The following is a 26,389-nucleotide window of genomic DNA, read 5'->3' on the forward strand; positions in this document are numbered from 1 at the left end:
TACAGAGAACCATTTTTGTTTATGAAAATAAATATTTGCAGGAGGTTAAGCAAAAGGACGGGGGCTGGACAGGGGTATGAAGGAGGGGGAGGCCAACACTTTGCTTCATGGCTCCCTCTTCTACACAGTACCAGCCAGGGCCTCAGGGCCCTCGCTGAGTCCACGAAGCAGACGCTCATGGCTCCCCTTTCCCATCCGAGAGCTGCAGAAGTTTCCCCTTACTTGGGGATGATGCAGTGTGTACCCCATGTTGGGTGTGAGCCCTGATGGCCCCACCTTGGGGCGGTGGGACCTGGAGGCTCTGATCACACCAGGCGTAAATCCCTGTTTCTGTTACCACCAGGGAAGGAAGGAGAGTCAAGTTTAAGAAATGCCCAGTTGAGATATTCAGCCACCAGATAGCTGTATCCTCAGGACTAGCTTCTTATCAGTAAGAGCAAGGCTGAGCCCTGGCCCAGGGCTGCAGGTCAGGCCAACAGATTCTTGCCTTTCAGCGCCGCCGGAAGGCTCGGGATATTCTCCAGGCATTGGGCTCCTCATAGCGGTTGTACAAGGGTTCCAGCCGTTGCTGCTTCTTCTGCTTGCTTAGCTTGGTTGGGTCAGAGACCTTGAAGAAGGCCGGCGCAAACTCCACAAGCCACCGGGGGTCGATGGTGGTGACCTCACGCATGTACTCCTTCGTGGTCAGCACCAGCTCATGATACACCACCCTAAGCGGGGCAGAGAGAGAGCTCAAACCTCCAATATAGGACCTGCTCCATGGTCAAGTCACCCTGGTCCCTAGCGGGCCTCAGCTGAGCTTGCACTTGACCCTCTTACCTCTCCGACCTGACCCCTGAGGAGACCGGAATCTGTTTATGACAGCCACACCCCAATACTGAGGCGTCTGCACACCTCTCACCACAAGAAAGCTGCCGGTTCCAATGAGTTAAGTGACACAGAGCCAATCACATTCCTTCTCTGGACCTGTTTCCTGCTCTGTGAAGTGGGAGGGTGGTTTTCTGGGCTGTCTCCATAGAACTCCAGGACCCTGAAGAGGACCTGCGAGGCTGCCGCATGGGAATGGGGAAAGCCAAGCAAGCCAGGCTCTATGTCTCCAGCTCTCTTCTACCTCACTAGATCTCTGCGATCCTTCCTAGCTCTCACCCCTGTGATTTTATTTCTCTCAACAGGGCCTGATATTGTGTCTAATTCAGGCTTCTGCTGCTCTAGAAACATAAGCGACGTTAGGAAGTGCTGGCTGTGAGTGGGGACACAAACACAAAGGGCCAGCTGATTCCAAAGTTCTCTCTGTCCACCTACCATTCGGGCTGTCTGTTGAAGAGAGCACTGGATGGATGGATGTAGACCACCTGCTGGTCGATCAGTGTCCGGTAACCCTCCTGTGGGTCTTTTTTGGCAGCGTTCCGGAAGAATCCACTGCAGATGGCCTTCTGCACTCGGACTGTGGACTTACCACAGGACACCACATCCAGCTTGTGTCTTGCAAGAGAAGAAGTCAAGAGAGGACAAAGATAGGAGACTACCCTGCTTTCTGAGGTTCTACGTTCCAGAATAACAGTACCCAACACCCGCCTCATGAAACCCCTGGAGTCGGCACTAGGATCCTCCTTCCAGCCCTAAGTGCACTATAGGGGCAGCTCGACACAGTGGGCAAGATGGATGCCACAAGAGCCAGACGTTTTGCCTGGGTTATAATTCAACCCAACTAATAATGTCACAGATGCTGTAAACAAAGAGCATTTTCTATAACTAATATACCATCTTCCTCTTAGGAACTTCCTAAAGTGACTCTCAGCCCCATCCTTACCTGGGAAGGAGTACAAGAGAGATGCAAAAGCTGGAGGAAAAGAGTTTTATGTGAGGAGCAAGAGTACAGGTGCCTGCAGCTTCACAGACACATGCAGACACACATGTACACGGCACGGTATTCAGGGAGACTCAACTTGAACAGAAGTCGCCAGGTGTTACCTATCCATTATGCCCAACATCTGCTTGCGAATGTCCTGGGCCCGGCGCAGAGAACGAGCCTGGATAAAGTTCTCATAGCACCATGGGTTGGAGAACTTGTTGTTCTTCCAGGAGTTGTACACGGCCAGCAGGGTGAGGTGGTCCCCTTCGGTCTGGTGGAATTTGGCCTTCTTCTGATCTGCAAGGGCTTGTTTATCCTGCAAGCAGTGGGGAGAAGCTCATTTCCCACCCAAGCTACTGACTGAACACCCAGCAGTGCCGGGACACCCTCCATGGCCCAATCAAGTGTGCACATTAAGCACTCGGGTGGCAACAGGCTGACTTTACCCCACTTCGCCTGACCCCTACATGAACACAGGCCTGCACTCCTTACTTTGGGCCTGTAGAAGACGTTCTGCACAGACAGCATGGACACAATGGTCAGCATTTCCTCACTGCAGCCCAGATGCACAGACATGATCAGCATTTTGCACAGCATTGGCTCCAGAGGGAACTCTGCCATCTAGAGGGAGAAGAAGAAACTACAACTGTGACTCTGGGAAAGACCCACCTGGAGTCGTGGATCAGAGTGGGTAACAGAAGGCAGAAGTTTACCCAAGCATGATGATGGGGAGGGGCGGGGGGGGTGAGGCAGGGGATGCCTCGCTCTAGCGGAAGAATTTTTTTTTTAATTTCCCAAATAAATTTCAACAAAATGTATATGACCAAGATTATAACTACTGTTGGGGTAGGTGGGAATTTTATAGACATCTTTTCAAAGGCTAAACTCAATTACATATCATGAGGTAAGATTAGTTGGATAGAATTTCTTTTTCTGTAAAGAAGAAATAGTTTCAACTTAATAGTGGGAAATCCAGGTTAAACACAGGCATGCAGAATTCTAGTCAAAGCTTATCCAGGACCTCAGAGCTTAATTTTTTATACAGAACAGAAAGAATGGAAGGCTAGCCAGGGAATCTTCCCCAAAGCACTGGAGGCTTAGGGCTGTCCCCTACCCTGCGGCCCAGGCGAGTAAGCAGGCCCTCGTCGTCCAGGGCCCCCAGCGTGTACAGCTGCTCCATGGCTGTGATCAAGGTTTCCATTGGTGGGGCATCCATGAAGTCAAAGGACAGCAGGTCATTGATGCCCATGGCCTAGAATAGAAGGGAACAATGTGTAGATGGCAGGGTCAGCCTCACCAGTGCTCACATGGAGGGAGACTACTTGTCACCTTCTTATTCTTCAACTGCAATTAGGAAGTTGCCAGAGAAGCTACCAGAGCGATTAGCAGGAGGGCTGGGTCACACAAACCTCAAGACTGTTAGAAAACACATACTTTCTTGGGAAATATTAAAAAAAATACTCTCAGAATATACAGCTCAAGAACCAAAAGACAAAAATTTAAAAATGGGCAAAGGTAGACATGTCTCAAAAGATATATAAAAATGGGAACAAACACAAGAAAAGATGCTCAATATAACTAGTAATTAGGGAAATGCAAATCAAAACCACCATGAAATACCACTTCATACCCACCAGGATGGTGACAGCCATAATTTAAGAAAGAACATAATAAGTGTTGGCAAGACATGGAGAAACAGGAATCCTCATACATTGCTGATGGGAATAAAACGGTGTGGCTGCTTGGTGATTCACCAATAAGTTAAACACACAGTTACCAGGTGATCCAAGAATTCCACTTCTAGGTATACACTCAAAAGAAATGAAAGAAGGGACTCAGGACAAATACTTGTACATTAATGTTCATAGCAACATTACTCACAATAGCTAAAAGGTAGAAACCACCCAAAAGTCCATCAATAGATGAATGGATAAACAAAACACTGTATATACATACAATGGAATATTACTCACCCTTAAAAACAAATGAAATTCTAATACATGCTACAGCATGATGAACCTTGAAAACAACAAGTAAAATAAGCCAGACCAAAAGGACAAATATGTGTGATTCCTTTTATCTGAGGTACCTAGGCTAAGCAGATTCATAGAGACAGAAAATAATTTGGTTACCAGGGGCTGGAGAAGGCAATGGCAACCCACTCCAGTACTCTTGCCTGGAGAATCCCAGGGACGGAGGAGCCTGGTAGGCTGCCATCTATGAGGTCGCACAGAGTCGGACACGACTGAACCGACTTAGCAGCAGCAGCAGGGGCAGGAGGGAGGGGGAAGGGGATAGTTTAGCTAAATGAGTACAGAGTTTCAATTTGGGATGATCAAAAAGTTCTGGAAATGGACAGTAGTGACAGCTGCTCAACACTGTGAATGTACCTAGTGCCACTGAACTAGACACTTTAAAAGATTACAATGATGATGTGTTGTATATTATAATTAAAAAAAAACCCAGCTTGCCCAGTCTCCTGCATACATAGTATCTCCTGTGTATCTAGAAAGTGCCCTGTGTGCCATGTTAGGTGGGAGGGATATAAAGAGGACTAAGATAGGGTCCCTGCTCTCAGAGTTCACCACGGTGACACACAAAACCACATGCAATCACCAGCCTGCCACGGAGCAGGCATTTGATACATCTGTTAGCTAATTTGATGAATAAAAGAAACAAATGATGCACTATCCAAATGTGTATAAAGGCAGGACCTAAGCTTTCTGTTTCTTTCCCACAGAAGTGATGGTGTCCATAAACCCAGCAGGTGTTCAATAACTGCTTACTGTATGAATAAGAACAACAAGGAATTATGTTAGCAATCAGTAAGTGTTGTGCCAAGTGCCTTTACCTGCACTATCTCATTTATCTTCACAGGAGAGACTATTAACAGCTCCCCACTTTGAGAGAATACAGAGCAGAGAGCCGAGCAGGTAAATTTACCAAAGACACACAGCTCAGAGCAGAACTTTGAGCCACAGATGCCTCTCTGTTCTCACTTCAGAGACTGAAGCAGGCTTTTTTTTTTTTCTCTGAAGCTCTGTTTTAGCCTTTCGTACAGGGAATGAATAATAAATTACAACAGAACACTGTGCATTAGTAAAGTGCCAGGGCTCCAGGGCAGCACTGGAGTCGGGGGGGCAGCGCTGGGTAGGGGTGCCATCATCTGGGAAATTACTCATGCGGCTCCCCCTGCCAAGAGAGACTGAAGGTTCTCACTGGGGACTGAGAGAGGAAGAGCAGTGATTTAGAATGAAACCCAGCCCCAGGGGGCCAGTCTGAAACCTGTAATAACAGTTGTTCCCTTGCAAAGCTTTTGGATTGGGGGTTTGGCTTCCGTTTTAAAAGAACAGAATTGGATGTGAAAGTTAAAGGGTTGAGGGAAGTGAGTTTGTCCACAGTTTGGCACTGGCTCGATTTTTCTAATATCCTGTTAGAAAGATAATGCTCCTAACTAAAATCTTTTATAACCAAATATCCTGCTGGTTATGATGGCAAGAAAAAAAAAATCACAGCACACACGCCAATTTAGCCCCAGACCCGCGGTGGAGAGGCTGTTATCACAGCCATTTGCCTTGTACCCAAACGGATGGGTTCCATAAGGTTACTGAAGTATTTAACAAGATTCATAAAACCGAGATCCATTCACTAAGGCCATAGAATTGGACTGCTCCACCAGCCCATTCTAACAAGACAGTGATTTCTACCTTGAGCGAGAGCACTGTGCTTGCTAAGTTGGTTCTCTGAATTTCTGGCACGTTGGTGGTCAGCATTTCATCTCGGTAGGCACGTTCTGTGTACAGCCTATAACACTTCCCTGGGCCTGTTCTCCCAGCTCTGCCAGCTCGTTGCTTTGCCTGAGCCTAGAGGGATGGGAATAAAAGTAACAGATCTGTTAAACATTCCTTAATGGCTTCACCCAGCAAATCTGTAGAAAGGGGGGCACTTTGCAACGGGGCAAAACCTAAAATAGGGTTTATTTCACTTCCTCTAGGACTATTTCCAAGAGTTCCTACCACCGCTCTTAATCATCCCCACTCAGGGAACTCTGTTCAAGTGAGGCCAAATATTAATACAAGCAAGTGAATAGAAGAAATACTGTAAAGATCACAGAAATATACCTTCAAACTAGTGTGGCACAACATAAATAAGAAAGCATAAAACCAAATGACAAAACCCACCCTCCACCATAACCAAAAATGTAAGTGAACTGAATAAATATAATGTAATCACACCAGTGAATGACTCTGCAGCTGTTTTAAAAATCAAGTTTTTGAGATGCTCAATGACAGATGAACAGGTTCACTCATAGAGGTGGAAAAGCAAGTTGCCAAACAATACTAATTTTATTTTTTTAATCTTAATGTAAACATACAAACTATCAGAAATAAAAAACTAGGAAAAAAATACCCTAAAATGTTCACTTTGGCTAACTCTGATGCTAGGCTTGTAGATGAGTTCTATTTTCTTTAATAAATATCCAATAATGAACATATATTACCTTAATAATCAGGAAAGTTAAATATGAATCAAAACCCACATACTTACTACACTATTAAAATTGCAATCTAAAATAAACATGAAAAAGGATGGATAAGAAAAAACATCATAATGAAGACAGTGGTTGGTGGCAATAGGACTATGGGCAATTTTCAAAATAATATTATATTACTTCTGTACTCAGGGGAGAAGGGCGCTAATTTTTAAAATTAAAAACAATATGTAGGTTAGCCCTAGGTTGCTAGGAAACCAGTGAATAGCAATCTAGAGAGGGCCATTTTCTGACAAAACCATCTGTCTTATAAATAGTATCAGGGTTTACGAATTTCTATGCCCGCTCCAAACCAAAAGATAAGAGTATGAGAGGTCACTAGCCACTCAGAGGAAGGCAGCAATCAGATTCCACAACATTCTACAGATGTTTCTCAAATTACAGAGGGCAGATATAAATAATTTCTCCATCACTGCGAGTTGCATGTATCACCCCCAGAAGAACTGGTACAGAACACACAAGCTGGGGCCACTGCTGCTGCTGCTGCTAAGTTGCTTCAGTTGTGTCCGACTCTGTGCGACCCCATAGACAGCAGCCCACCAGGCTCCTCCGTCCCTGGAAAGATTCTCCAGGCAAGAACACTGGAGTGGATTGCCATTTGCTTCTCCAATGCATGAAAGTGAAAAGTGAAAGGGAAGTCGCTCAGTCGTGTCTGACTCTTTGCAACCCCCTGGACTGCAGCCTACCAGGCTCCTCCGTCCATGGGATTTTCCAGGCAGGAGTACTGGAGTGGGGTGCCACTGTCTTCTACCCAAGTTTAATTTCTTTTTCTTTTCTTTTAGGGCCACATCCCACAGCAGGCATGGCTTCCCAGGTGGCTCAGTGGGTAATCTGTCTGCAATGCAAGAGACTCAGGAGACATGGGTTCAGGTTGGGAAGATCCCCTTGAGGAGGGCATGGCAACCCACTCTAGTATTCCTGCCTGGAGAATCCCTTGGACAAAGGAGCCTGGTGGGCTACAGTCCATGGGGTCACAAGAGTCAGACACAACTGAAGCGACTGAGCACATACACAAACATGCACGCACGCACTGCAGACATATGGGATCCCAGTTCCCCGAGCAGGGATTGAACCCGTGCCCCCTGCATTAAAAATGCAGTCTTAACCACGACCACCAGGCAACTCCCTGGCCCAGGTTTAAATCCTGGCTCTACCAGCTATGTGACCTTAGGCAAGTCACTTAACCCCTCTGGCCCTCAGTCTCACTTGTGAGATAAGGATAATAATATCTACCACAAAAGATCAACTAAGAATGTAATGAGTTCATGTGCGTGAAAGTACCTGGGATGGTGCCTGGCATGTAGGAAGTACCCTGCAAGTATTAGCTATTATTACTTAAGTTTCAAAATGAAAATAGCCTTATGGAATTATAGATTATGAGAGTAATACATGCCTCTTATATAATATTAAGACAATATATAGAAGTACAGGGAAGAAAATGTGCTTTACCCATCAGCATAGAAACCACAGCAGCACCACCGAGAAAGAACCTTGCCTAACATTTGCCTATACTACACTTTCAATTGCAGGTACGTTCACATACGCTCTGCACAGGCACACACCATCTATTTTTAAGCAAAAACTGGATTATACTACTCATGCTATTTTGTAGCTCACTTTTTTCACATAACTGTGATAATATATCACAGTTATGTGCTTATGTCATTAAATATAGATACACACCACTATGCTAATGTCATATAACATTCTATGGCATGAATTTACCATACTTTATTAAACTACTTCCCTTTCGGAGCTAATTTAGAATTTTCCCAGGTTCCCTCTAATACAAATAATGCTTCATGAATATCCTTTTCCATTACCTCTGGATATGAGTTCAATCATTTCTAACTTTCAGATTTACTTCCAGAAGCAGAACTGTTAGGTTCAAGAAATGAACTTTTAAATTTCAGATACATTGGGGCCAAACTGCCTTCAAAAAGGATGATCAGGATATTCATTTTAAAATATAATTTAGGCAGGAAACTGTTCCATAACTACCAAACAGATACTATCATTTCTTGAATTATTACTATCTCAGATATTTGTGGGTAAGTACAATATTTTTAAAAATAATATTCTTAAGATAATCAAGGGTGCTAATATTAAATTTCTTTTAAGTTCCAGTTTTATGGGGTTTTTTAATGTTGAAACACTATTCTGAAGATTAAAAACAAACAAAACAAACAAACAAACAAAAAAAACAAACAAAACAAAATCTCCTGTATCTCAACAAAGAAGCCAGTATCTTAAAACAATAAAGTTCAAAATACAAAACCATAAAAAATGTCAGAAAAGTCCTAACCAGGATTTTCAGAAAAGCTGCCAGAAGAAGTTGCCCTACCTGAGAAATAGGAGTCACCACAAGCTGGTCAATCCCTGTCTTAGAATTGTACACCTTCTGCTTCACGAATCCAGGGTCCACCACATAGTAAATGCCATCAATAGTCAGCGATGTCTCCGCAATGTTGGTGGCAATCACGACCTGCAGGCAAGAGGGACATAGTTGGATTGAACTGCCCAGTCTCAGTCCTGAGGTGTGGAATGAGATTTCTGAACTCGGACATCTTTCCAAAGAGATTGTGCAGCTCTCTCCCTCTCTCTAGATGGTTAGAGAGCACTTAACCTCTGTTTGGCCCCAAATAGGTGGAAGGAGAGGTGCCTTCATCTTAAGTGTTAGGCTGGGGAGGGAGCGGTACCTGAGAGAAGTGGAATAGGAAAAAGCAATGGCCAATCAAAGCCAATTTCATTTGTGCAAATGGCTACATCCCTCATTTTCTAGATCCAATGCTGATTACTACAATTTTAATTTTCTAGCACCCTGGGAAAGCAGAGATTTCCTGGTATCACATGTGCCAGTGCAAAATGAGATTTTCCTTCCCCCACAGGGACATCTGTACTACAAAATGAGCTGTTTGTGTATGTGGAACAAGAGGGAGACTTTTTTTTCTGATCATAAAATGAACCATGAGGCAGCAGAGGAATTTCACGATTTGTGTGTAAAAAGCAGCATATGTGATCTAGATTATTGGTCTCAGCCTGGTACTGCCACTCTTCTTCCACCCAGAGGTTCAGACAATAAAACACAATTGCTTGGAAAAATCATTGCCAGGAGGCACCAGAACATCTCACCTCATGCCAGCATTTTACTGGCCCTGAAAGGCTTCTACCTGCCAGAGAACTCCCCATGGAGAGCAGCACAATCACCAGGAACAGAGTAGGAGTCACCGTTTTCCTCTCAAACCTGCTCCTCTTCATTTGCCTCCTCAGCACCATCTACCATCTAGCAGCCCAAGCCAGAAACCTGGTAGTCATTCCTGACTTCTCCCCACTGCCCTTCCCTAAATCTCCAGGCGCCCACTATGTCTTGACCGTTCTAACTCTTCAAAGTTATTCAGATCCATCTGTCTTCCAGATGGTTACTAGATTCATTCTGGTGATCATTTTATAATATATGCAAATGTCAAATCACTTTGTAGCGCCCCTGAAACTAACATAATGTTGTACATCAACTGTATTTCAATTAAAAAAGAAAATCCATCTGTCTTCCATTCCTAGGTATGTACTCAAGAGAAAAGAAAACATATGTCCACACAAAAACTTGTAAACAAATGTTCGCAGCAGCGTTATTCATAATAGCTAAAAGGTGGAAACAATCCAAATGTCCATCAACTGATGAATGGATAAACAAAATGTGGTACATTCTGTTCTACAACAGAGTATTCTTTAACAGCAAAAAGAAATGAAGTGCTTATACATGGTACAACATGGATGAATCTTGAAAACACACTAAGTGAAAGAAGCTAGCCCCCAAGGACCACATATTATAATGACTCCATTTATATGACACGTCCAGAACAGGTGAATCCAGAGACAGAAAGTGGTTCCCAGGGGCTGAGCAGAGGGGTGAATGGGGGATGATTTCTAAATGGTCTCTTTTGGGGATGATAAAGATTGTTCTAAAAATTAAGTTGTAGTGATTAATGGTTAGTGATGAATGATTAATAACAGTAATTCATGGCTGCACAATTCTGTGAATATACTAAAAAAATTCTGTGACTATACTAACATGTACTGAATGTTATGCTTTAAAGGGGTAATTGTTCGGTATGTAAATTATATATCTCAATAAAGCTATTACTGTAAAATCCATCTGTCTCCTTTCCCACTGTCTCACACATACTCACAGTCAATTCCAGCTGCTAGAACTACACATCTCCCTGAAAACCCTCAGAGCTCTTGGCTAGGAGGGCCTGTTCTGCCGACTTGGAATGCATGCAGTCCTGCCCGTCTCGTCTAGGTGAACACCCATGTGTTCTTCAGGACTAGCTTAGATCCTAACTTCCAGTAAGAACACTGGGCTGGGTGCTCCGCCTCTGGGGACCCAGCGCACCAGTAGCACTGTCACGCTCTATGGTAAAAGCCTGTCCACTGGTGGATGTTCCACAGCAGACAGAAGCCTGTCCGCAGATGGCAGCCCTGTGTCTACCCCAAAGTCTGGGAAATGCTCAAAAAACGACCTGTCAAACGAAGGCAAAGGGAGAAGAGGAGCAGGGATCACATACAAGACCCTCATTCCTTAAACTGGTTGGACTACTTCCTAAAATATAATACACAAGACTCACATACACCATAAGCAATCCCCATCAGCAACAGTTGCATACACCACGTGGTTTCAGAACACAAGCGCCTGTGTTACCTTTCTGCTGCCAGGTGGAGCTGGGTCAAAGATTCGGGTCTGCATCTCACTGGGGAGAGCAGAGTACACTGGGAGGATAATCAGCTCTGGAACATCAGGTCCCAGGGATTTCATTCTTTCATACAGGATCTCGCAAGCAGTATCGATCTCTTCCTGACCAGTCAGGAAGACCAGGATATCACCTAAGAGGAGAACAGGAGCATGAACTGACTTCCTCGGTGTGTGTTCTATACAAAGGCCACACTGACATTCACGGAACTCCAAAAGGTGGAAAACACTCTCATATTCTGATCTCTAACAAATTAAGAGGTTTTCCTCTATCCATGTTTATTCTGTTTGTTGTTTGGTTTTTAAATTTTAAAAAAATTTGTGTCTATGTTTAAATAGATGCATTTAAACCCTGCATACTATTATTTATATTTTCATCACCACCACTTCAAACATGCAAACCTGAGACCTATAGACCAACCAATATTTAAAAGGCATTTTTTAAAAAAATGAACAAAAATACCCACATCAGGACTTTTGGCCTAAGAGGAAATATGCTCTTTTCCCCCTACCTGGTGGTTCTGTTAAGTGGATCTGCATGACCGTGATCAAGCTAGCATCTAGATAATCGGTTTCAGGTTCCTTTGTGTACAATATTTCCACTGGGTATGTTCGACCTGGGATGGTAAAGATGGGAGCTTCATAGAAGTACTGAGAAAACTTCACAGCATCCAAGGTGGCTGAGGTGACAATCAGTTTCATGTCCTGCCGTTTCTGAACCGTCTAAAGGGAAATGCAATGCAGCTTACTAAAAATGACTGCCCAAAAAAGGCACAGGTACTCAAATCCAATTCCCAGGCTTTCCTGGTGGTCTAATGGTTAGGAATCCTCCTGCCAATGCAGGAGAAATGGGTTCAATCCCTGGTCTGGGAAGATCCCACGTGCCGCGGAGCAACTAAGCCCATGCACCACAACCCCTGAGCCCATGTGCCACAACGACTAGAGCCCGTGCTCCCCCAAGAGGAGCCACTGCAATGAGAAGCCCCGCACCACAACTAGAGAGTAGCCCCTGCTCTCTGCAACTTGAGAAAGCTCACATGCAGCAACAAAGACCCTGCACAGCTAAAAATAAATGATAAAGTAAGCAAATCTTAAAAAATAACATCCATTCCCAGAATTCAGTTCCCAACAGGCAGAAGGGTCACTGAAGGGCACCTAGTCACCTTTTTCAGCAATCCAAAGAGCACATCAGTGTGAATTGTTCTCTCGTGTGCCTCATCCAACATGATGATTGCATACTGAGTGAGGTCGGGGTCGATCAGGCATTCTCGGAGCAACATCCCGTCTGTCATGTACTTGATGACTGTTTCAGGACTGGTGCAGTCCTCAAATCGAATGGTGTAGCCCACCTAAAGCAGAACAGAAGTGGAAAACCTTAGACACAAACCTCTCCTTTTTGCCACCTTCACTCATGATTTCCGCCCAGACTATTACCCGTAATTTTAATAGATAGAATTTGACAAAGATGTACAGTGATTGCCTCAAAGTAAAATCTGATCCTGAACAGATCTGATGAACATGAGAAACTCTCTCTCTCAGAAGAAACCTGTAAAAAGGTAGTATTATTCCCAGAACAGCATCATCACCCACTCACCTCTTGGCCTAAGCAACAACCGAACTCCTCTGACACTCTTTTGGCCACAGACATGGCCGCTACTCTTCTAGGCTGGGTACATCCAATCTTGCCCCTGGAAGTGTAGCCCGCCTCCGCCAGGTACTGGGTGATCTGCGTGGTCTTCCCAGACCCGGTCTCTCCAATAACAATCAGGATCTGGTTGTCATGGACAGCCTGAAAGCAACCAAATGTAAGGTCATTAAAATCTGCCACACATTACTCAGGAGTAAAATAACTGATTAAGTTCTAACATTAAAGGAGAAAACGGGGAAACAGTGGTGCACATATGTAAGATGACAACCAGGGTTTAAATTTTTAAGTACGCATAGAAAAAAATATTAATGGTGATTTTCTATGGGTGATGTTCTTTTTCAACTTAGTAGGTAAAAGAATCTGCCTGCAATGCAGGAGATGTGGGTCAGGAAGATCCCCTGGAGAAGGGAATGGCTACCCACTCCAGTATTCTTGCCTGGAAAATTCCATGGACAGAGGCGCCTGGTAGGCTACAGTCCATGGGGTCGCAAAGTGTCGGACACGACTGAGTAACTAACACTTTCACTTTCAACACTTCCCCAGATGGCTCAGTGGTATAGAATCTGCCTGCCAATGCAGGAGATGTGGTTTGATCCCTGGGTCAGGAAGATCCCCTGCAGAAAGGAATGGCAACCCACTCCAGTATTCTTGCCTGGGAAATCTGACAGACCGTGGAGCCTGGAAGGCTGCAGTCCATGAGGTCACAAAAAGAGTCGGACATGACTTAGCAACCGAGCATACACGCACGCATAACAAATTAAAACTTTAAACTTTTAAATTTATTTACATTTTTGGATGCTCCAAGAAGCATGCAGGATCTCAGTTCCCCAACCAGGGATAAAACTTGGGCTCCCTGCAGTAAAAGCATGGAGTCCTAACCACTGAATCACCAGAGAATTCCATGCGTATTCTTTTTTTCTTTAAACTGACTCAATTATTTAAAAACGTATTGTTTTCCTTAAACTCATAAAAATACAATGATCCTAAAAGCATAAATTATCCAGCTCACCCTGATATTTTATATACATATATGTATGTTTTTTCAAGCATTATATGCACATGATTAAAGAATTCAGTAGCAAATAAAGATAGTTCCTTTCTACTGTCATTCTCAAATCTCCAGTACCCTACCCCCTAAAGTCACTTGACTTCTACACTGTTTATAATAGCAAAGGATTGCCATCAACCTACATGTCTATTAACATAGGACTAGTTAAATAAGCCACAGTACACCCACATAACAAAGCCCTAAAAAAAAGATAGGGAACAATGCTGAGCTGGGTCACTGAGAGGGAAAAGCAAAATACAGAACAGTATATATAATATGCTGCCATCTAGAAACACACACGGTTCATATAAAACGTATGATACCTGTGGGTGTATGTACATACATATATTTGTACTTGTATGTATAAGAGATCATTGAAAGGATTTGCTGGAAACTAATAAAGTATGTTGCCTCAGGAAGGTTTCATGATCTTAAATCAGATCTCAAGAAAATAGAAATAAGTACCTGAAGTAAAGACTTGCCTCAATGGGAAGTCAAGCATCCCCATTTTTCTTACTCAACACAATACTCTGCCCACTTGTGATTGCTCCAGGGATCCCCAGTTCCAATAGATTTATTTCCTCATAGGAAAAAATATGTAGACTAATATTATGTGTTATTTTTAAGTAGCTGGAAATTTTTTTTTCCTATTCCCTTCAGAAAAGCCACTTCAAATGCACTGATTTCAATTAAGACATGTCATTTTTAGAAAACACCCTGATTTCTGTACCAACATGTCATAAAGAGCTTCTCACCTGGACCAGCTGCTCCTTCAGCTTGTAGATGGGGAGGCTCTCCCTTTGTTCAATGATTGACATCTGGGTCTTTTTTCCATATGAAGCTTTGTTGCCCCCAAAGGCATGCTTCTTCCACTCGGGAATGTCATTGGGCATCATCCCAATACCCCTCATGTTGGCAGCAATCTGCCTGCCTTCCGCTGCGAAGGAAAACAGGCGACTTCTTATCAACCTCACTGTCCCTTCCCAACCCTCAACAGATCACATTTCTCCAGTACATTCCTCCTCTCTGCATCCTGTCTTTAAGCCATCATCTTTCCTCTGAACTATTACAAAAGCCTCCTAATTCACCACATGTGTTACTCTTTACCCAGCCAATCCATTCTGCAGGGTACCCTCAATAATCCTTTGGAAATTCCATTCTGATCTTGCCACTCCCCCACTTAGAACTTTGCACCATTTCCCAGTGAACACCAGGACTGAGCCCCAATTTCTAATGCCATCTACAAAATCCTGATGGCCACATCTCACCCCTGCCCCCGTGAACTTCACCCATCACTCTGTTACAGCCACACAGGTTTTCTTTCCAACATCACAGCCTCAGCACAGGCTATTCCTCAGCCTGGAACATACTCCCCAACCCCCATGTCATCCCCATAGACAGACTAAATCCTATTTACCCTTCGGGCCTTTGTCTTCCCAGGAAAGTGACCCACAATAGCCAACCACACCTCTACTTCTTATCTAGCATTGGTTTGTGATTTAACTAATTAGTTATTTGGTAATTATCTGGTTAATATCCATCTTCCCCACCAAACTGTAAACCTCGTAAGAGCAGGGACCATGTCTCTCTTCTTCACAGCTGTATCCCCACCTACTTAACACAAACAGTATTTGTTATGACTGTATCTAACAGTCAGTTAATATTTACTACACAAAGAATTATATGAAAAGAGAAGTTTCAGAGCTATCTTTAGAATAAAAAAAATTTTAAGTTATTCAAAAGAAAACAGCCATCTAATGATTTGACCACAGTTACAAAACATTTAAAAAAAAAAAACAAACAAAAACATGCTCTAACTGAAGGGAAAAACTGAATCACCGAAGTCAAGGCTAAATCTTCAGTTACGTGATGGCAGTGCCCTCTCCCTGTATATTTGAAGGTTCAGATTTTTTTTTAAGTCCACATACCCACCCACCCCCAGAGTCCTACCATCAGGCAGAGGATCAACCCAATGTTTGTTGAGTCCCATGGGAATAGAATCCATCTCAGCTTCCCGCTGTGCTTGCTTAAGTTCCCGCCTTTCTTTGGCCAAGGCACTCTGCATCATTGCTGCTTGGGAGAGGGAGCCATCTGGATTCTAGTGCAACAGAGGACAAGGAGAATGGGACCTCAGCATGCACTGAATATCCAGGAAATAAAATGTAGTTGTTAAGCCACTCAAATCTAAAAAAGAGACTCACCCAGAAGAAACTTCATATCAACGTATTAGACTTCATGAAAGAAGTTGGATCAACTGTACCATATTCAAAGAACATGAACAAGGACAGTGATAAATCACTTAAAGAATTGGGGATTTTTGGCTTGAAGATGAGAACCCCAGGAGAAAAGCCATATTCTTGTGTATGATCCTGAGAACTAAAATTAAGACTAATGTAGATGCCTCAATAAGACATATTTAGTTCTATCTAAAGAAGTCTACTGATCAGATCTATCTGGGGATGCAATGGGTCTCCTCAAGAGCTGGTGAATTCCCTGTCACCAACACTGTCAAGCAGACATGAGAAGACCATGTGAGATGAACTGCAGAGGATATATGGTTGGATTATAAGCAACAGTTGGGCCTTTAAGATACCTTCTTCCAAACCCCAAATTTTATCCTAACGATTCCATGAATTCTCTTCACAGCTCTACCCTACACAACATCTAGTGCTATAGCTTTCTACTAGGAACCCCAATTGGTCAAGTGATCCATTAACAATTGCCCTTGAACTGGTAAGGTGATGACTCAAGCCCTAAAGCCTGGACAAAGGAAGTGATGATAGATCCAGCACTCGTATTTATCTCTGCTTCCTCCCAAAACACACTAAAATGAGACTGTAAGAATTTAAAAGGCGAAAACAACAAAGTCAAGTCAATGTTCCTCTATAAAAAAAACATTCTAGACCCCAACCAACAGTCACTACTGCCTCCTGTGGCCTGAGTTTTGCTTACTCAGATCTAGTAACCTGCTCTGAAAAACTGAACCGTTACTTTAGGAGAAGAAGCTCACGTGACACATCCAGGTTAGAGTCCCAGCGTTTCTCACCTTAACGATTTTGATAGGGCTCATGTCCATGCTTTGCTTGGTGTGCCCTCTCAGGAATGGAGGCTCTTCCTCAACCAGCTCAATCTCAAGGTCCTCATCTGGAAATCCCCCAAAAGAAGAATTAGCCAGAAACAAAAGACATAAATGATCAATCATTCTCACATAAACCATTAATTTCCACAGGCATCAGCAATCTTTATCAAAGATAGCTCCTAAGGTCAAAACTCTAATGTGGGTGACTGTCTACCCTGCCCACCTGCCATTTCGAAGGCATTTGTGCTCCTGCCTAAGAACGGATCAGAGCTTCTTTCAAAAGAAGTTAAGCCTGTGGAAAATTGTGGTCTGATATTCTAAATGGTACTAAAGCATTTGCCATTCAACTTCATGTGGAATAACAGCTCTTAGCCCACAACAGATGGGGGGTTGGGGGGAGTTTAGTTGGATAACATCAAATGTTGGCAAGGATGTAGAGCAACAAAAACTCACTCACACTTATAGTAGTAGTGTAAATTGGTACAAAAACTTTAGGAAACAATGGGGACTGCCTGGTAAAGTTGAACACACACATGTCCTGCTACCTAGTAATTCTCCTCCTACATATTCAGGAAAAAGAGACAGTCTTGCACACGTGCATTAAGAGACAAGTACAGGAATTTCATAATAGAACTTTTCATAAAGGCAAACAAAAAACCCCCAGAAAACAACCCATATGCCCATCAAAAGTAAAATGGATAAATTATGACAAATTTATATACAGAAAATCTCTACAGCAGTGAAAACGAATGAAATTTAACTATAAAAATCAACATAGATATATACTGAAAGAATGGTGACTCAAGAAAAAAAAGGAAGTTCAAAAACAAACTAAACAATACAGTGTTTAGGGACAGACAGGTGGTAAGATGCTAAAAAACCAGGAAATAAGGTAAAATTCAGGATGGTGATTACCCAGAAGAGGAAGGAGAAAGGTCTAATTACAGCGAGCATGTAAGGGCTTCAAAGGTGCTGATAAAGTTCTACTCTTATGGCAGAAAGTGAAGAACTGAAAAGCCTCTTGATCAAAGTGAAAGAGGAGAGTGAAAAAGTTGGCTTAAAGCTCAACACTCAGAAAACTAAGATCATGGCATCCAGTCCCATCACTTCATGGCAAATAGATGGGGAAACAGTGAAAACAGTGGCTGACTTTATTTTTGGGGGCTCCAAAATCACTGCAGATGGTGTTTGCAGCCATGAAATTAAAACACGCTTACTCCTTGGAAGGAAAGTTATGACCAACCTAGAGAGCATATTGAAAAGCAGAGACATTACTTTGCCAACAAAGGTCTGTCTAGGCAAGGCTATGGTTTTTCCAATAGTCATGTAAGGATGTGAGAGTTGGACTATAGAGAAAGCTGAGTGCAAAAGAATTGATGCTTTTGAACTGTGGTGTTGGAGAAGACTCTTGAGAGTCCCTCGGACTGCAAGGAGATCCAGCCAATCCATCCTAAAGGAGATCAGTCCTGGGTGTTCATTGGAAGGACTGATGCTGAAGCTGAAACTCCAATACTTTGGCCACCTGAAGCGAAGAGCTGACTCATTTGAAAAGACCGTGATGCTGGGAAAGACTGAAGGTGGGAGGGAGAAGGGGACGACAGAGGATGAGATGGTTGGATGGCATCACCAACTCAATGAACATGAGTTTCAGTAAACTCCAGGAGTTGGTGACGGACAGGGAGGCCTGGCGTGCTGCAGTTCATGGGGTCTCGAAGAGTCGGACACGACTGAGCGACTGAACTGAACTGAATTGGGTGGTGGGTATATAGGTTTTCATTTGTTATTGTTATATAAACCATATACACTTTATTAAGGAATTTATTTCACAATTAAAAAAAAAAACTGCCAATGCGCTGAGCTTAAAATTTGTTTCCATGGCAACTCAGAGGTAATCTAGGTGGATCCAAGGTTTAGAGAACAATTACTAAAAATATGAGATCAAATTCACTCCCCAAAACACTAGAACTTCTTGTATCTTAAAAACTGACTGTAAGCACCTTATATCCTAAAAACTGATCATAAGCAACAAGTATAGCAATATACAAACATTTATCAGAAAAATAGGGTTTTTTTGCCTCTATCATGGAAGGACCCTTGTTCATTGAGAGAAGAGCTGTGAGACCCAAGAAACAGATGAGTTTAACCACTGGTTTGTTTAAACTACAAATAAACCCTATCCACGGCTGAACTTGCCAACTGTCCTCCCAATCCATCATCCTGGTCCATCCGAGTGGCTGGTTACCTTCTTCATCATCCACTTTAGGGAGAATGCCAGTCTCTTCATCAAAGTCTGGGAACTCTTCCTTGGAAAGGACATTGGCAGCAATCATCTAGCCAAAGGATAAAAGGAAACATTTGTCGCATACTAGATCAACACTCTTCTTTTGGCTTTATACAAAGACTTCATGCAGGAAACCAAGGTTTTTTCCTCTGCTGACCCAAGACTGCAGGGCCTCAAACACCATATATCCTACCCATGGGGGCACATCATCATGCCCAAAAGCACAGCTCAAGAGTCACATTCCCAGGTCATGTTATCTGCTCCCTGACTCCATAGTACTCTGCACATTCCATATTATGTAGAAGGTAAACCTTCCCAGTTATTTGCTTCAATTTGTCTCCTCCACTGGACTTGGAGGTCCTCAAGGGTAGGAATCATGATACATTTATCCTCATAGCCCTAATTTTCGCACAGTGGCCTGCCACACTGGGGTTTTGATGTTTACCGACAAATGATGAAAACAGGAACGATCACTCAAACAGCACTTACCACACGCAGGCACTAATCTAAGAACGTCACTTCTACTAACTCATTTAATCCCCACAATACCAACACTGGCCCTGTTTTACAGATGGGGGCTCTGAGGCACAAAGAGGTAGTAGAACTTGGCTCAGGATGATAACCTGAGTGGTCTGAAGTCCAGGGTCCACACTCATAACCATCATGCTACCCCCTGAATGACTGTGGCCATAAAAGCAAAGGGCCCCAACCTGCTTGATCTCCCATTTCTCTGGGTCAGAGATGCGGGTAAGGCGCTTGCGCTCTAGTGAGTCATCCTCTACTTCAGGGGCACTGACGAGGGACAGGTGGGTGGGCCTGTCCGGATTCCTCATAGAGGTCTCCTCGTTGGTCTCCCCGACAAGATTCCGCCGTCGATTTGGGTTTAGATCTTCTCCAGTCTCTTGATCCACATCCTAAGGCACAAAAACAAGGGAGAGAGTTTCCTTTCCGTTCTCTTATGCCTCCTTGACCATCAGATGTGGAAACCAGCTGCATATCTTACCTACCTTCATGCTCAAGCTGGTTTTGGTCCCAGTGAAGGACAGCACTTTGACCTTGACCCTCTGGCCTTTGCTCACCACGTCAGCCACATTGGCCACACGGCCTTCCCGCCGGAGCTCAGAGATGTGCACCAGGCCTTCCCACCGCTTCCTGAGGGAGTCAGACACATCAGGAACAAGAGCAAAGTTCCAAGAAACCGGCCAAACAATAAACTAGAATTACCACCTTCCCAAAGAAAAAGTTGGGGGCAAGGGTGGAGGTGGGGGGCAACAAATTCTCATCTGTGTCAACTAGCAAAAGGGTGGATCTGAATTCAGAGGAAGGAATAAATGGCTCTATGACATTTCAAATAAAAGGTCAACTTCTAACAGCCTGACACAGTCACTTTTTAAAATATGAAAATCCCCAGTGATAAAAGAAATTCTGGCCTTTGCTGGTATCATTACCTCAGTCCCTCCAGCTGCACAAAACATCCAAACTGCATGATGCTGGTAACCTTGCCATTGTAAATGTCCCCAATGGCGGGTTCTTCTGGCGGAGGGCGGTCCACGTGCTTATCTCGCCATCTGTCCAGATTCCGCTCCCCATACTTGTCTCGGTCTTTCCGATCTCTGGGGGGACTCTGACTTCTGCTCCTGGACCGGTATCTAGACTTCCCCTTATTCCTGTCCCGGGTCCGGGAACGTGATCGAGAGCGGGACCGGTGTCTCCGCTTATGGTCTCTATCACGTTCTCGTTCTCGCTCGCGGTCACGGTCTCGCTCTCGCTCTCGGCTCCGGCTGCGCTTCTTTTTCTTGGCCTTGTCCCTAGCAACAAATACTTGTTTGAAAAACAAAACCAGCCCAATTCCATCCTCGCCTTCCCAAGCACCTAACACAGTGCCATGCATATGGAAGGTACCCACTAAATGATGAACTGGAGTTTCAGTAACTATGACTGACATCGCTGCAGGCCAATAACAGAGGAGACCACAAACGTATTCAGCCCTCTTTCAACCCAGATTTCTATCTTCTGAACATTTCAGCACTTGCTGCCCAAACACTCTCACCAGGGAGGACTGAAAACAGATCCAGCAGTATGGTATGTGGCCGGTCTAGATTCTGTAAACTTGCCCAGTTTTGCTTGCTGGTCCACAATTCAACTATCACTATATCCTAAACTTGCAAAGGATAGGACGTGAGGGACAAACCGGTGCTCGGTGTCTCTGTGCTTCTCCTGGCCTGCTGCACTGGGCATCAAGGCCTCCAGTTCTTTCAGGACATCCACAGCGACTTTCACGTCATCCTCGTCCAGCATGGTCTACAGAGATAGAGGCAGCCACGTCAGGAGAAAAGGGGACAAGAAAAGTCCGTTCTCAAGAATCTGTACTTCAGGGGCATCTGCAAATCTAACAGTCCCTACAGTTCTGACCACTAATGTGAGGGAAGCAGAGGGGGCAGAGATTTCCAACGCAATTTGAGACAGAGGGAGAAGGAATGAGCAAAGGCTCCTGGAAGTCATTTCCACACTTGGCAAATCCCTGTTGGCCTTAATACAAGCCCTATGGTGGTAATTAGGTACCATCCCTCCCATGAAAGCATGTAAGTGGTGATTATGAACAGAAAATAGACGTCAAAATTTTTACACAGCACTCTCCCTCTACACTCCCTTCTCTCTTTCACCTCTTTATTTTTCGCCATAGTTCTCATCGCTCTCAGCTATACCATCTACTTACTTGGGTATTGCCCGTCTCCTCCCCACTAGAGAAGTCTGCATGTTCATTCCCTGCCCCAGTACCAGGATGTAATGTCCAAGACAGCAGACACTCTAGTCTCTTTTGTTCACCACTGTACCCTGATAGTTATAATAGCTTGGCATATAGTAGGTACTAGTGAAATTAAAAAATCAAAACACTTTGAATCTGCCTCGCATTGCAGGAGATGCAGGTTTGATCCCTGGGTCAGGGTAGATCCCCTGGAGTAGGCAAGCTGCTCCAGTATTCTTGCCTGGAAAATTCCATGGATAGAGGAGTCTGGTGGGTTACAGTCCATGGGGTCAAAAAGAGCCAGATACAACTGAACACATACACACAATATGTAACAAAGAAAAAAACCTAATTTTGCACAACAGGCAGTTGTATCAGAACTTTATGGTATTTCATACCTATTCCATATCCCTTGGTCATTGCTTCCCAAAATTCCCCATCTCATTTCCCTGGAATATCATTCTCTGAACCTTTTAACACTACTCTACACATAGTACGTGTTCAGGGAGTGGCCAGACACTTTTACTTTGAAAAATCCTAATACACTACAGTGAAGGCAAACTTAAAATTAATAACTAATGAAACAGAGAAAAGGGGTGAGGTGGGGGGACATGTAGCTGCAGTAGACAAGCTCAAAATGGTATCAGTACCCGAACAGAAGGGTTGTCTGGCTGGCAAAGGACTGGGAACAGTTCCTTCAGCTTTTCTTTTTCAGTTTTGGGCTTAACAACTGGATCTTAATTCATTAAAAGCATGAAAGGGTAAAAAAAAAAAAAGACATAATTAATATTCTTAGAGATTAACAAAAGAACTTCAACATTAGATTTGCATCAAACTAAAAACATTTTTCTACATATTACTCTTACACATTACTATAAACATAATTCAACTTCCTAAAAAAAAAATACTGATTACAAAACCCTCAACAACTACACTGGCACTGGGATGGGGAGTGTGATTCAGTATGCATTTGACTGGTTATGTCTTATTACTTTAATCTACTTGTTCAGCAGCTGCAGCAAGGTAAACAAATGCAGTTTACAGGATGCTCACAACCTAAACCATACTGGAGACGAAGCTTGGCTAGAAGCTCTGCTCACCTTTGCTAGTAGAAGGCTTTGCTGGAGGTCGCATGGTTTGTATGAGACGCAGCAAGTTACTAATGAGTGAATCCTTTGAAAAGAAACAGAACAAAGATTGTCAGCTCCTGGATCAGTGTTTAAAAACACTAAGAAAAGGGATGTCCTTTAGAAACAGTGGTAATGCACCTGAATTTAACTAACTGGGACAAATAAAGCAGAGTGTCAACCTGATGTGGCCTGAACCTAGTAACATACCTCAGAGAAAACTGATATTTATGACTCTTTGCAGGCATGTAACCTAGTTCCCTTCAACTATTCTATTTCCCACGGTTTAGAACTACCTTTCACACCTAGACTGTTGTTTTTGACTTCCTGATTCACAGAACAAGAATGTAAGCACCCATAAAGACTTAATAATGGAAATTCTGCCCCATTTTCCTAGAAAGGTGTCACAGGCAATTCAGTTATATCGCCATTGCTTAGTGTCATGAAAACATCACATACTTAATGGTTCAGTTTATTGGCATGTACTATCAAAATTTAAATCCAACAGTGATATTAAAACAAAACAGGGGTCTCTATGTAAACATACTGTGAATTCTGCACCATTTTTGACCAGCGAAGCCTTGAAAGTATCAAAGGTGGTATTTTTCTCAGCAAGACTGATCACAAATTCAGCTGCAAATGAGAAAAGGGATTAAAACCAGGAAAATGGAGACTTAAGGAAGAAATCAGTTTCAAGTATGTTAAAAATAAAACCAGTTTGGTTATCCAACAGTTTTCAGTCTTCATAAAAACCGAAAAGCACCATTCAGTAAGAGTAGAGAAAGAATTTAGATTACCAAGATTATCCATGTATGGACTAGTTAATCTTCATAAATAAAAAGAAGACATGGATCACCAGGCCTTTGAGTGCATTTGAGAGAGGAAGACCTCCTTGTCGCAGATCATAGTGCTCTTCATGAAAACTGCTGCTGCTGCTAAGTCGCTTCAGTCGTGTCCGACTCTGTGCGACCCCATAGACGGCAGCCCACCAGGCTCCCCCGTCCCTGGGATTCTCCAGGCAAAAACACTGGAGTGGGTCACCATTTCCTTCTCCAATGCATGAAAGTGAAGTCGCTCAGTCATGTCCGACTCTTAGTGACCCCATGGACTGCAGCATACCAGGCTCCGCCATCCATGGGATTCTCCAGGCAAAAACACTGGAGTGGGGTGCCATTGCCTTCTCCGCTTCATGAAACTACTAGGTATGTATTCCGCCATACAGATTCTAGAGGCAAGCATGTCCAAGGTCATAAGCCAACGCACTTGTGCACAGGCATGCACACATGGACACAACAGGATGCTTTCTACAGTTTCTGAAAGGACTCACACGATCTATAATATATATGAGCTCCAGGCAGCCGCTGGGTGGTACAATATCCAAGTTGGTGAAAGACTCACTTGCTCCCCACTCCCAAATTTCACAAACCCGCCTAGTTCTCAAAATTTCCAATATTAGAACTATTAATTAAGAGACTTGCAGGAGAAAAGTGCATTTTATGATAGATTGAGAAAATTGCCTCAACTTGTAATGATTTCAGTTGGACTTTTTTTTTTTTGGTCATGCCATATGGCTTTCAAGATCTTAGTTCCCCAACCAGGGATTGAACCCAGGTCCTAGACAAGGAAAGTATGGAGACCTAACCACTGGACCATCAGGCAATTCCCTTCATTTGGATTTTAATCCTAAAAAATAATAATGATAACATGGAAGATCTGGATAACCAACTTATAAACTAATACCACATACCATTTCCATGCTGAAATTTGCTTTTACCTTTTTTATGATGTTAAGTGAAAGCCAGATGCCACCAGGGTTTTATTTAAAGTTAATGACAACAGTGCCAATGGTGAAGACTTCTTAAACATCTGCTGCATTCCAGGCACTATGCTAAGTGCTTCACATGGGTTACCCCCACGGTTCTCACAACAACCCTTACAGGTAGGTAGTACTACTGTCCCTGTTTCACAGATGAGGAGGCTGAGGGTTTGAGACAATGACCTACCCAAAAACAATGGGTGGAACCAGAACTGGAATCCAGAAATCTGATTTCAGAGCCCAAATTCTTTAGAGAATGTGGACAGAGGACTAAATCACATGGTGCTAGCCACACAATGCTCAGGAGAGCCAGTCCTAAAGCAGTCACCAGCATCCACACTGCAGCTGTCATTAATGAGGGCTTCTTTTTAATTTTCAGAATTATATGAGGACATCATATAACTGAACTATCAAAAATGAATCAGTAATTAAAAACCACCTCATTGTTGAAACAGAGAAAGCAATGGCAACCCACTCCAGTACTCATGCCTGGAAAATCCCATGGACGGAGGAGCCTGGTAGGCTACAGTCCATGGGGTCGCAAAGAGTCAGACACAACTGAGCGACCTCACTTTCACTTTTCACTTTCATGCATTAGAGAAGGAAATGGCAACCCACTCCAGTGTTCTTGCCTTGAGAATCCCAGGGACGGGGGAGCCTGGTGGGCGGCCGTCTATGGGGTTGCACAGAGTCGGACATGACTGAAGCGACTTAGCAGCAGCAGCAGCATTGTTGAAAACAGGAAAAATAATGACATTGATTTAAATGATAATACATCAAGGTCAAAATAAAAAAATTAAGTCAACAAGTAAAATACACAAGAAATAAATATATAACTTTCTGTTATTAAAACCAACTCTGGCAGTTTAGCTTTTTTGTTACTAAAACCAACTCTGGCAATCACACTTTTCCAATATTACTATTTTTAATGTTACTGGTTCCGTAAATCTGTGTTTAACAGTGTATAAATTTATCACAATATAAATACTGTGATTTATAAGAAGAAACACATTTGGTTTCTATCCCTGGCATGGAGCTCCTAAACACTTGGAATTTCCTAAACGCAGAGAATAAGTTATTATTTTTTTTACTTTTCTGAGATAACCTTAGGAAAACCCCTAGGTAACTAGGATGAGGGTTAGTTGTCAAGGAAACCAATCAAGAGATTAGAGGGCTGGAACTTTCAGCCCTACCCTGATCTCTGGAAGGGGAGAGAGGCTGGATATTGAGTTCAGTCATCAATGGTTGGATGGGCTCACTCATCCATGGACATGAGTTTGAGCAAACTCTGGGAGACAGTGAAGGATGGGGAAGCCTGGCATGCTGCAGTCCATGGGGTTGCAAAGAGTCAGACATGACTTAGCAACTGAACATCATCATCAATGGCCAATGATTTAATCAGCTGTGCCTATACAATGAGAGCTGTGCCTATATAATACATGAGTGCTCATACAATGAGGCCTCCATAAATATCCAGAGAGGGTTTGGAGAGT

General features: G+C 43.3%; 1 protein-coding gene across 2 annotated transcripts in view; it reads right to left on the reverse strand.

Moving 5' to 3' along the window:
• The window catches only part of DHX8 (DEAH-box helicase 8), a 28,385-nt gene continuing 1,996 nt past the window's right edge, over positions 1–26,389 (reverse strand). Inside the window, exons 2-24 of one of the 2 annotated variants that reach the window (XM_055575765.1) lie at positions 25,529–25,606; positions 23,628–23,713; positions 23,054–23,126; positions 22,604–22,689; positions 21,399–21,508; positions 20,656–21,015; positions 20,215–20,359; positions 19,918–20,121; positions 19,169–19,256; positions 16,894–16,991; positions 15,798–15,945; positions 14,603–14,784; positions 12,746–12,940; positions 12,315–12,500; positions 11,664–11,874; positions 11,104–11,285; positions 8,749–8,889; positions 5,560–5,715; positions 2,967–3,104; positions 2,345–2,473; positions 1,972–2,168; positions 1,303–1,482; positions 1–710 (exon numbers count right to left, since the gene is read on the reverse strand). In XM_055575765.1, the coding sequence (XP_055431740.1) occupies positions 491–710; positions 1,303–1,482; positions 1,972–2,168; positions 2,345–2,473; positions 2,967–3,104; positions 5,560–5,715; positions 8,749–8,889; positions 11,104–11,285; positions 11,664–11,874; positions 12,315–12,500; positions 12,746–12,940; positions 14,603–14,784; positions 15,798–15,945; positions 16,894–16,991; positions 19,169–19,256; positions 19,918–20,121; positions 20,215–20,359; positions 20,656–21,015; positions 21,399–21,508; positions 22,604–22,689; positions 23,054–23,126; positions 23,628–23,713; positions 25,529–25,606 (3,593 nt within the window). In that variant the 3' untranslated portion in view covers positions 1–490. The remainder of the gene's footprint in view (positions 711–1,302; positions 1,483–1,971; positions 2,169–2,344; positions 2,474–2,966; positions 3,105–5,559; positions 5,716–8,748; positions 8,890–11,103; positions 11,286–11,663; positions 11,875–12,314; positions 12,501–12,745; positions 12,941–14,602; positions 14,785–15,797; positions 15,946–16,893; positions 16,992–19,168; positions 19,257–19,917; positions 20,122–20,214; positions 20,360–20,655; positions 21,016–21,398; positions 21,509–22,603; positions 22,690–23,053; positions 23,127–23,627; positions 23,714–25,528; positions 25,607–26,389) is intronic. The other variant, XM_055575767.1, reaches the window with a different exon arrangement.

Source organism: Bubalus kerabau, chromosome 4 (genome assembly GCF_029407905.1).
Source record: "Bubalus kerabau isolate K-KA32 ecotype Philippines breed swamp buffalo chromosome 4, PCC_UOA_SB_1v2, whole genome shotgun sequence".
Lineage (NCBI taxonomy): Eukaryota > Metazoa > Chordata > Mammalia > Artiodactyla > Bovidae > Bubalus > Bubalus kerabau.